The 12,559-nt window shown below is 41.5% G+C and overlaps 1 protein-coding gene across 2 annotated transcripts in view; it reads left to right on the top strand.

Moving 5' to 3' along the window:
• The window catches only part of engase (endo-beta-N-acetylglucosaminidase), a 97,282-nt gene that overhangs the window by 55,608 nt on the left and 29,115 nt on the right, over positions 1-12,559 (top strand). For both annotated transcript variants that reach the window (XM_077619071.1, XM_077619072.1), the window contains exon 7: positions 2,371-2,542. In XM_077619071.1, the coding sequence (XP_077475197.1) occupies positions 2,371-2,542 (172 nt within the window). The remainder of the gene's footprint in view (positions 1-2,370; positions 2,543-12,559) is intronic.

Here is a 12,559-nt window from a genome sequence, read left to right as displayed (position 1 = left end):
TTTTTTTAAAAATCAAACAGTGATTTTCAGTTTTTTTCCCTCCACATTCTGTCTCTCATGGTTGAGGTTTACCCATGTTGACAATCACAGGCCTCTCTAATCTTTTCAAGTAGGATAACTTGCACAATTGGTGGTTGAATAAATACTTATTTGCCCCACTGTATATATGTATTTATGTGTATATGTCTATATGTATATATATATATATATATATATATATATATATATATACACATATATACATATATACATATGTATATGTATATATGTATGTGTATATATGTGTATATGTATATATGTATATGTGTAAATGTGTGTATATGTGTATATGTGTGTATGTGTATATGTATATGTATATGTGTATATGTATATGTGTATATGTGTATATATGTATAGGTCAGTGGTGGCCCGTCAGAGCCTTCAAGGCCTTCTCTGCTGGCCTAAGAAATATCTGAATCATATTATATTTTGTCCATCAATACTTATTATTCCAAATGGTCTGTTAGCTTCCTTTCATTGCTTTTCCCCTTGGTTGCACTGCTTCCAGATGTGTGTTTTCATATTGAAGCATTTAACCAATCACATTTCAGCCATTATTTGTTGCCAGATCAGATCTGCCTCAAAGCCTTCACAATCAGTTCTTGCGGGCTGTTCTGCATTAAACTAGACTGTTGCTTTTAACCAATCAGATTTCGAGTTGGCAACCCCAAAATGATTTTTCATAGGCGTTAGCATTTTGCTGGCTGGGACATGTCATTGCTTTCACAAACTATGATTGGCTAGTAGGCGGGCCAAAGCAGTACCCGAGGCAGCCGAGATCGCAAACTCCACCCACTATGGCCGACAGAAGCAAAAACAAATGGACTCTGTTTGCTCACAAAGCTATTTTCCAGACGGACTTTTCCAGAAAAAAATGGACATCATTAAGAAACGGCGGTCAACTCCGAAGCTAGCAAGCCTGTTACAGCCAGGAAAATGGTGTGTGGGGGACTTTCAGCGCGCTAACTTAGCTCCACAAGCAAATAGTATATTGTTGTGTTGATTTAATGCTATTTTCAAAACGGACTATGACGGAAATATGACAGGACAGGCTTGACTTTCATCATTAGCTTTGATGGCGATAGGAAAGAAGGAAGAAAGGAGGATGGATATTGTGTATAAAGGATTTTTGGTGAGTAAAATATGGCTATATTCCTAAATAATATTTCAATTGTGGGCCAAGTTCTGATATCTGAAAAGCTCCAGTGTTTGTATTTAATAATAATAATAATAATAATAATCGGACATAGGCCATGTCGTCATTATCAACAACACAAAAAGCCTACTTGTCATCACACGCAGAAACTGCGTGTGACGAAATTGGTGGTGCTTCTCCATAAGCTGTGTTTACTCGGCAAAAGACCTAAATAAGTGCAAGTGACGGACTTGTAATTTGGCATTCTGCTGTTGTGGATACAGGTCGCTTACCTCTCGCTTACCTCTCACTGTCTTTCACTTACCTTACTTCAGTCTTAAGCTCCAGTGTTTGTATTTAATCACAAAATGCTGCTAGGAAGTGGATTTTACCCCAGTTTAATTTTTGGCGTTTCACCATTGACGTCCATCGCTGTCTTTTCCCGGGAAAAATCACCCCCCTGGCCTGGTTGTAATGTCTCAAAAGCTCCAGTATTTGTATTCAATCAATAAATGATGCTAGGAAGTGGATTTTACCTAATTTTAGTGCATTTTTTGTCATTTCACGTATGGACGTATCGACGTTCATCGCTGTCTTTTTACCGGGGAAATGATACTCCGGGCCCGGTTCTGATGTCTGTGTGTGTATGTGTGTGTGTGTGTATGTGTGTGTGTATGTGTGTGTGTGTGTATGTGTATGTATATGCATGTGTATATATATATGATTTTAACAATATATTCTAGATAAAACGCATGTTATTTTGCCTCATTCGAATCATGCAAAAACTGTCTATCACATCTTAATATCTGAACATTTATATAGGTCAACTAAACCATTCTTGTAAATGTATGGCTCCTGTTTTTTTTAAGTGTAAATTAACCAACAAAATTGCAATAACTGCATTAACCATCACAGTGAAGTCAAACTCTTACTGTGGAGTTAAATTCAGCATTCACTTAAGATATATGGCGCCATCTAGTGTTGTGAATTGGTATAATGTCTAGACCCCGAATTTAAGACAACCCCCACTTTTTCAATTTTGTTTAAATGCAAAAAACCCACTGTCTTATATTCGGGCCAATGCGATATTTAATGCCCATAGTGTTTGTTTGCAACTTGGCTTTTATTTGCATCTTAAGCTTCTTTTCATCATAGTTTATTACCTCCATCAGTGTCTTTTTTTTTTTTTTTTACAGGGTTTTTTTTGACGCTTGTGATGGTTTTTTCACCAATTACAACTGGACGCCGCAAAACCTTGAATGGATGGCTCATTACTGTCTCACCAATGGACGCACGGCTGATATCTATGTGGGGGTGGATGTTTTTGCCCGTGGTAATGTGGTAGGAGGGATGTTTGAAACCCATAAGGTATGCACAGCCTTGTTTTATTTTTTGTTTAAATGCTTGTTTAAAGATGTACTTTTAACATCTCGATTAAAATACATGGTTTTGGTTTCTTAGTATTCATTGGGAAAATCTAAATACAGTAATCCCTTAAATTTCCCGGATAATGTAGACCAGACATGGCCGTGGTAATAAAACAAAACGCGAAGGAAGGATCACACCTATTATTACTACCATACTACATGTTTGTGTGCGTATGCAAGTGCACAAGTACAATTATCAAGAAGTGTATTTATAAATATTACAGTTATAAGTAGAGCTGGGCGATAAAATGATAATTAGCATCGTATAATTTTTGTCAACACAAATAATAAAACATTTTGATAATTCATTATTTTTAAGATGTAACTACACCTGCCGAACACCAATAAAAAGGGAGGCGCTGATGCGATATGAACGCTAGTTCCCGACCAACATTCAGTGGACGAAGTAGGTGAGGAGGGAGAGCCAATTATTTCTCAGCTATGACAATAAAGCAGCTCCTGCACCGCATGAAAGCAAATGGGCTATAATGCAGACAGAATGAGCCATTTTGAGACAAAGGACAATACAGAGACTACCTACTCGAAGCATGCTGAAATAATCCTAGACGAGAGACCTCATCTTCAGTTGTAGTCTGATAATAAACAGAAAGGTGTTTACTGCAAGCTTTGCCACCACCAGTTGCCAAGCAAGACGGGCAACACGTCTAATTTATTCCACCATTTAAGACAGTATCACTCCCTGGAATGCGTAGAAGGAAAAACAAAGTCCCAAACGAGTGCTGGCGGATGGACAACAAGCTCCAGGCCATTGAGTTTTGAGGCAAAGAAAGAACTAACTCTCATACGACAAAAAAACGAAAAGACACAAAGACATTACAGAAAGCAGTTGTATTTTCCTTGCCAAAGACATGTTAACTATTAGCACTGTGGAAAATGAGGAATTCAAGAAGCTTATTCAAGTACTTGACCCAAGGTAGGAGCTCCCTGGACGAAAACGTTTTTCTCTGACTGCGCTTCCCCTGATGTACAATGTGTGTAGCGAGAGGTTAGAGCGGCAGCTGCAGACAGTCCCATACTTCGCTACTACGTGTGACGTGGTCTAGCTGAACATCTGAGCCTTTTCGGACCCTCACGGTTCACTTTGTAGACAGTGACTGGAATCGTCAGAGCAAATGCCTTGTAACGGCTTATTTTCCTGAAGACCAAACCGGCAAGGTTGTCGCATCTGGAATGACTGACACACTGTCTTCCTGGGGGCTGACTGAACACTGAACACAAGTCTACATCACAACTGACAGTGAGGCAAACATGATAAAGTCCACTTCACTCTACAAATATCCACGGCTGCAGTGTTTTCGACACAGACTGATATTGGTAAGTATTTAAATTGTAAAAATAAAATCCCTTTACATTATTTAAGGGAGTGTTTCCCAATCTTTTTTTTAGCTGCGGCACATTATTTGCATTGAAAAAATTTCAAGGCACAGTAATAGTGAAAACCTCATAATTTAGTCAGTGCTGACCAAAAAGCAGGCACTTAGTGCCCACTTGGCAGGATATGTATATTCTAGAATCAGTGAACTTTTTGCATTCACAGATTTCCTCTCTACTGAATCACGTGTGAGTACATCATACGTAAAGCCTGTGTTGCACCTCTTCAGAACTAATATTCTTTACCCCTCAAATGATGAACACAGATCACAAAAAAACCCAGAGAAAATGGTCATGGACTATGTCAATGACAAATACGATGATGAGGAAACAGATGATCTGTTAGACATTGCAACCTTCCTTAATGTGCGATTCAAGAGCCAATATATCAAGTCACACAAAATTGAGGCCATCAAAATGAGAGCGATGTCTGAGATTCGTGAGGGAGACCAAGGAGGCCCTTCTACTTCTCAGGCTTCAGAAGAGAAGTTAGAAGAAGCTGCTTCAGCACAGCTACCTGCCAAGAAACAGCGAGTCACTGAGCAGCCTTTTTAAGAAGCCACACCTCAGTGGCTTAGGAATCAGTGATTTGCAGTCAGTTGAGACAGAGCCCAAGAGCTACTTCAAAGCTCCAGATGCAGATGGGGAAATCGAACCCCTAAAATGGTGGAGAATGTATGAAAAAGCCAGGCAGCAGCATTCCCACACGTGCTGATGATGATCCGCATGTTCAGTTAATCTTTGAATAAAAATGTCTGGGAAGGCATCCGCTTAAAAAAATATATATATTGTTGCTGCCTGTTCCGGCCGGAACAGACCTTGCTCGCCACCGGCCTACACCGCCGAATCACTGGCCGAGGCGGATGGCATGCGCCACCGGACCGCCGGCTGAGAAATTAAACTTCCACTTCGCTGCTCCGCGCCGTCCAGGGAGCTCTATTTTTGGATAAATGCAACGACGTCAGCCCACTGCCCGGACTTGGATGGAATCTCAACTTCCACCGCGCCATCCTCGCCGGCCGACCTGCCGGGAAATTAAATTTCCCCTTCGCTCCTCTGCACCGTCCAGGGAGCTCTATTTTCAGATAAGTGCAACGACGTAAGCCCACTGCCCGAACTTAAATGGAAACTCAACTTCCACGTTGCTCCGCCTCGACGTCTCGCCATCCTCGCCGGCCAATGTACTGTTTCCAGCCGCCGCAACGTCGCCCGCGGCTCGCATTTCTCCCCCCAAAAAATCCCCCTTCCCTGGTGCTCTCTGGGGTCCAATTCGCCGAGCAAGTTTTCTTTTCAAATAAGCGCCATGGCCTAACGTCGCCCAGGGCTCACATTTCTGATATAAATCCACCGTCACACGGACTCCTGACCGCTCAGAAAGCTCTATTTTTGGATAAAAATGATGCCCACCGCCTGCCATTTTTTTTTCTCAGTTGAGTGACTTTGACCTTCTTCTGTCTTCCGCCATTTTCCTAGTGACAATCGGAAGACGGGAGTGGCGTCCACTTATGACTTTCAGGGTGGATTTTCCCATTTTTATTAACTTTTTTTTTCCAGGAAAAAAAAATCTGCAACGTAAAGAAGCCGCGAAAGTTGATGCCATTTTCAGGGCACCTTAAGACTTCATGCACAAAAGGCATGTTGCTGAGTGTTAAGTAAAATTTGTCTATTTATGGTTATTTCATTTGTGGGCAATTGCAAGTCTACCTCAGAGTTTGTGCAATGTTCTCCATTTGTATTATCTAGTGCAGTGGTTCTTAACCTTGTTGGAGCTACTGAACCCCACCAGTTTCAAATGCACAATCACCGAACCCTACGTTAGTCTATAATCCTCATAAAGCGTGATTTATGGGTGTGAGTTTGTGTATGTTAAGATTCTCATGCTATCTTTGTCCAAACCGTGCAACATAGAGAGGGGAATTTTTTATGGTAGCCAGAAACAGCTGTCGGATCCTAATAGACGAGTGATTGAATTTCTTCACCTTCTTTAAGTGTGTAAAGTCAACTTTTTTTGAAAGCAGAGTTTATGTATGAATCGTTGTTTTTACATGATGTGCCCTAAACGCACCGTGTGGCTGATTGGTCGTAACGTTGGACGCCTCTCCACGTCATTTTCTGAACATTTTCCGCCGGCGAGCTTCCCGGTGCTCCCCGGAAAACTTTTTTTTCCTATCATTATGGGAAGACTCAGCGAGACACGATGCCGCCGGCTCCGCCGACCCAACTCAGCTGCATGGTACGACACCTTTCCACGTCATCCACAAACGCCACCCTCGGAAGAATTTCCGCCAGCGAGTCTTCAGGTGCTCCCCGGAAAACTTTTTTTTTTCTGTCGTGACAGGAGTTATAAACCATAAATCACGCTCCATCTATTCTCTAATCCTTATAAAGTGTGATGTACAGATGTATGTGTGTGTGTGCACCTGGAAACTCGCTGGCGGAAACTCCCCCGAAAATGACGACCCATACCACAACTACACCGGGTCAGCGCGTCTCCCTGAGTCCCTCCGCCACAACAGGGGAAAAAGTGTTTTGGGGAGCAGGAATAGATAAAGCGTGATTTATGGACAGGTGGATGTTTTAGGTTAACATTCTCACACTATTTTTGTCCAAACCCTGCTTCGTAGAGAGTTGACATGGTGGCCAGTAACGGCTGTCGGATCCAAACCGTGCATCGTAGAGAGTTGACATTATGGTGGCCAGAAACGGCTGTCGAATCCTAATAGACAAGTGATTGAATTTCTTTACCTTCTCTGTGTGTAAACTCAAGCTTTGAGCATATGCAAGTATTATCGATGAGTATGCCTGGCCAGAAATATGTTAGCTTGCTGCTCTCTTGTGGTGGTTTTAAGCATTACACTCTGTGACGATTCCAAAAATCCATACTTTCTTTAGTACACACTCGAGTACTTCCGCTTAGTCATTTCCGCTTGAAGTTGAAGTTAGTTGCATGAACTATGCGACAGCATCGCTATTGTTGGAGTATTTATTTTCGTCAGATTTTCACTTTGGTTTACTATGTTTTACCAAAAATAACCCAAACATTGCTTAAACAGGTAAAATTCGTCAGCCTTTCTTTTGGCATCGACCGTCACTTGTCCATACTTATTCCTAAAAGGCATACTCCTACTTCTGAATATATTATACATTCTTTTTTGCATACTTTACATACGTTTGCACCGTCACTTTTCACCAATTATGCCAAAAAAGAGTTCTCATTTCGTATCGAGTTACGAAAGGCGTAAACAATTGAAGCGCACCAAGATGGCAGCACAATCTTCTGTATTCCAAAGTGGTGGCGAGGCTTTGACCTCGGCGGTCATCTATAATCGTTATAGAGTGGGATTTATGGATGTGTGTGTGTGTGTGATTATGTTAAGATTCTCTCGCTGCGTTTGTCCAAACTGTGCTATGTAGAGAGTTGAAATTTTTTATGGTGGCCGGAAACGGCTGTCAGATCCTAATAGAGAGTATGGATTAAAATTTGAAGAAAGTAATTACACAACGTTCTACAATGACATTCACACGTTGGACCACAACTGAGTGCGGTAAATTCCTCGCAACACTGATTGGCCAAGCAATGTCACATGAACATCTGCAGCCAGTGATGGCAAAGCGAGGCATGTTATTATGTAATGAATCGATGTGTCTTGAATCCGGGGTAGAGGCTCCACCAAACCCATGAGACCGACTCCACGAGCCCCTAATGTTTGATGGTACCCAGGTTAAAAACCACTGACCTAGTGCAATCATTTGCATCATGTTAATTTCATACCATGTTCCTCATATTTTGGACATGCTGTTTAGTAGTTTGTTTGACAAGGTGACAAATTTTTTCACCACGCATCTTTGTTTTGACATTGAAGATTGTTTAAAACTGCATCTGGTTTTGTCAACTTTCACTCAGGTGCAAAATTCAGACTATACATTTGAAAGACAAGAGATGTGATTATTATCGTGATAATTATTGTTATCGACTGATAAGAACATTCTTATCGTAATAACATTTTTTCTCATATCGCCCAGCTCTAGTATATGAAAAGACTGTAATGTATTAATATCTAAATATAATCTATACATAAAAAATACATATAAATAAATACAGTCGTACCTCTACTTACGTAATTAATTGGTTCCATAACTTTTTTGAAAATTTCGTAAGTAGAGCAGTACTTGTAAATTCTCTAATTCGTTCCACGGTCCTCACACAACTACCAACTAAACCCTTTTAAATTGGTTTAAGTGTCCTAATTTTGTATGAAATGTTTGAGAACCACACAAAAATGAGAGAAAATTATAATAAAAAGGATTTGTTAATGTCTTAAAATGAATAACAAGCATACCAAATCTATCCGTGTTGAAACACAGGGAACAAGAGGAAGCTAACAATAGGCAACAGAGAGAGAGAGCACACATACATGAACACATAGACACATCTCATAAACGCAAGATTAAGAATTCAAACGGCAACATTAATCAACAACAAACATTAACGTTTTGTGATTTCTTTGGAATTAAATTTTTCACCCATTTCATTAGTCGCTACTGATTCTTACCTGTTTGGATTGAAGTTGCCCTTCTGCAGTGCTGGTTGACGGACGTTTTTTGGGGAAAAAACTATCCAAAGACGATTGCAGTAGCTCTGTCCACTCTTATGTTTTCCGTCTTTTACAGCCTTTTCTATCTTTTTTATTACATTTTAATATTTCTTAATACATTCCTTATTGCTTTACTTTGTACTTTATACTTGTTACTTTAATGTTTTTAGAACTTTTTTTGTTCTGTTAGCCTGGCTTCTTTCTGCTACTTTTTTGGAACCATTCAGCCATGCCTACGCTGTCATACACATGGGATTAGCTGTGAACAATACGCAGCAGAAGGAGCAACACCTCAATGCCGCTGGAAATCCGGAGCTGGACAAACGTGCTGGGAGAAGAACCGACGCTTCAGACCAACCATTCCATCTATTATTATGGGGAAAGTGAGATCCCTCCCTGATAAGATGGAAGAGCTGTCGGCACTTACCAGGCCGGAAACAGAGTCGAGGAGTTGTACTCTGCTACTGTTGATTCCTCAGCTCCAGACTACTGAGGGACTGTGCGGATAAGCTTGGAAGAGTGACTCTGCATATTTTCAATCTCAGTCACAGTCTGCAGAAGTTCCCCATCTTGTGGAAGACTTCCTGTGTGTGGTTCCAGTTTTATCCAACTCTACAACGTCTTTTCTTGTGTCTGTATCCGTTTTGCTACTGCAACCAAGATGCCGCCGCTCAAGTGGCAGCCGGTAGCGGTAGCTCCGTCCGCTCTTGCTCGTTTTGTGTTGTTGCTGCTTTTCTGTCATTTTTTACTACAATCTACAATGTCTTGTGTCTGTCTTGCTACTGAAACCAAGAAATTTCCCGAATACGGGATGAAATAAAGTTCTAATCTAAGATTCCCTTTGAAAACATTTAAAAACGTTCCTACAAAGCAACAGACAAACGTCGTCAAAGTTGGCGATAGCACGACTCGTGAAAATTTTCTGGAAACGAAGACAAAGTTCGTGAAATTTCTGAAGCATTTCTTTGATTTTTACTGTTGGAATGTGTTAGAGCTAATCCCAACATCAAAATAATCTTCAAGCAGAGAAGGCATCAAACACGGAATAGTTTTAAACTCCATCGGCCGTTCAGGAGTGTTAGATGGCAGGCCGCTTCCCAAAATGGCTGCTGCTCGCTTGCTTCTTTGTCCTTGTTCTCCCCCGCCCCAAAGAGGGGGGAGGGGTCGGACGGACAGAGCACACGTTTATCTGGTAGCTCTCTTCGCGCCAAATTCAAACTTCCTGAGGGCTGGGAGGGGTTTTTATTTAAGGTAGGCGGAGACAAACTTTAGGCGGGGACAACAAAAGGGAGGTGTTAATACTAAGTGATGATGCCTTGACCAGTAGGTGTCAGTAAAATTCTATTCTAGTTGCTAAAAGGATTAAAGAAAACAAGAGAAATACATTCCATATTTCACATTTCCCCCCTGTAGTAACTTTGAAAGAATTTTCATTAAACATATCAATTTGTATCCCTCTTATCCAAGTTCTAGAATATAAATATCATCAACAGTTACTCTTCACAGGGTATGGAAAATAACAAAGTCACTTGCCAAGGCGAAAAATGATGTATTCAGTGATAAAAATTCCTCTACGTCCCTCTTAATGAGCGAACCCAATTTTTAAATCAAGACAAGTACATTTACACAGAGGACTCAACATCCTGAGACTCATCACACTTCGAAAGAGTGTGAGAATCTCCAGTATGCTTTGCCATGCGGTGGTACTGTACATCACTGTAAGCTACTAGTGTGTGCTGGATTGTGTTTTGAATCATAGCTTTCACACAAAAATTCAAAATAGTAGCATAATCTCAAGAATGGAGGTTGCAAATTCAATGAGAATGGAGAATCATGGTCCGGTTGTAAATCACGATCACAGTGATGCACCTACGGCTGTGTGATCCTGGGCCATGGTGTTGACTAGGGCCTTCATTTAAGCTATGGCACGAGTAATGTACTGGTTTCATCTGGGATGAAGGTGCAGCAGTGTTCTCCCATTATGGCACACACACCTCCATCCTTGGCTGTTATCAGATGCAGGACCATCCGGTCCTGCAACTCCATTTCCCTAAGGGCTTTTAAATCATCTGCTATACCCTGTAGGGCCTTGACAGTTTGGTTAATGAACACATGTAACAGTTCAATGTCTTTACATGAAGCATAACTTTATCCACTCCAAGTTGAGAAAGTAGTGACAGTATGATTTTCTGGGGGGTGGACCACAACTTATGGTCACCAGGAACATCACCACCCCAGATTGAATCACGTGGTTTGAATTGCACTGATTTTGATCTCTTATCTCTTACTGTTATGTTCTCTCCCCTTAAAAGGAATGCATACCATCTGCACAACTGCAGATTTAAGTGTGACGCCTACACCCAGTGAATTCAGGATGTCGGGATACCTGTGGAAATGGGTATACGACAACACACATAACAACTTTCATTCACAACAGTCAGTTTCCTCTGGAACACCATGAAACCATACCACACATCTTCTTCATAGAAGTTCTCCGGATTGTTTTTCTCATACCACTTCACTCTTCTCTGTGATAGGAGTATGTCACCATCTTGTTTTCCAGCTTGAGTCTCTGTGGGCGGGGCAGTCAGACACACCCAGGCTGCCACTGACCGTGCAGTCACTGTGATGAGGGTGGCAACAGCTTGCATTGTGGCTTCTGTAGAGGTGCAAAGTCTATGGAAGGTCAAGGTTAAGTGAAGGGTGCTCGTGGCAGGTGAGTAGATGTCAGATGAGTTTTTCACGGACAAAGGTTTTCGACACCGTTCGACTTCCAGTCTACTCAGTCACCTGTGTCTCGAACTACCTTGACCTGGGATTGGTGAATTCACTTCGACATTTCAGCGATCTTTGCTGCTGTGGAGGTTGGTGAGTGGGCCACGAATGGGTTTTCCCATCGTGAAGAGAACCAGGACTTCCTTTTTATGACTCGGATCAGGATCCAGTCACCTGGCTTCACCACCTCCTGTAAGGGAGACCAAAGGGGATCACGGCGGCTTACATGTTCTTTGGACAAGTTTTTTCTCCACTCTTAGTCTCTCGTCATGGTTCACCTTCCCATAGAGGAAGTTGGAATGGTCTTCCATGAACAAACTCAAAAGCTGTTGATCCCGAGCTAGTTGGTACTATCTTCATACGTTTTGACCAGTGTTAGGCGTTCTGGCCATGGCATCTTTATCTCTTCCATGGTTTTCTTAAGCCTTAGTTTTATCGTACCATTTGTTCGCTTTACCAGTCCCACGCTCTGCGGATGGTACGAGCAGTGGTTTGTTAGACTTATTCCTAGGTGTTTTGCCCTGTGTTGTACTATGCTGTTTACAAAATGAGCTCCATTGTCACTCCAGATGATTCTGGGGATCCCATGTTCTGGGATTGTGTTTACAGATGGCCTTAGCAACCGCTAATGCGTCTGGTGATTTTGCGGGGACTATTTCAGTCCATTTAGAGAATGAGTCAATCAAGACTAAACAGTATTTATACTGGTTGCTTTTAGATAATTCAATAAAATCCATGTGTATAATTTCAAATGGGTAGGTACCTTTTGCACATTGGCCTCGTTTGGGCCTGAGGTTACCTTGCACATCATGTCTGTAACAAATTAAACAGTTCTTACAAAAAAATTAAAGTAGGTATTTAGACCTCTGGGACATAGAACACACGCTGTACCATGTCCATCATCCCCCCTGTTGAGACATGGCTCCTTCCATGGCTCAATTTTGGAATAAATTCTTTGGTAGGCACGGTAGGCCATTAGCTGTGTACAGGTCATCTGCAGACTGTTCTGCGCCTTCATGTATCCATGCATCTTTTCCTTTCTGTGGTGGAATGTTTTGCATATCAATTAATACTGTTTTTGAAATCGACTCAGTTTTTTGTTGTTGTGTATACTGTGCAGTAAGTATTTGCGCTGCTGCTTTAGCTGCTGTATTCTGTCATTGTCTTCAGCGCGTGCTTAACATTTGCATACAGCG

The sequence above is a fragment of the Stigmatopora argus genome, chromosome 14, assembly GCF_051989625.1.
Source record: "Stigmatopora argus isolate UIUO_Sarg chromosome 14, RoL_Sarg_1.0, whole genome shotgun sequence".
Lineage (NCBI taxonomy): Eukaryota > Metazoa > Chordata > Actinopteri > Syngnathiformes > Syngnathidae > Stigmatopora > Stigmatopora argus.
The sequence above is the reverse complement of the archived record's forward strand: the minus strand, read 5'-3'. Positions and strand labels throughout refer to the sequence as shown.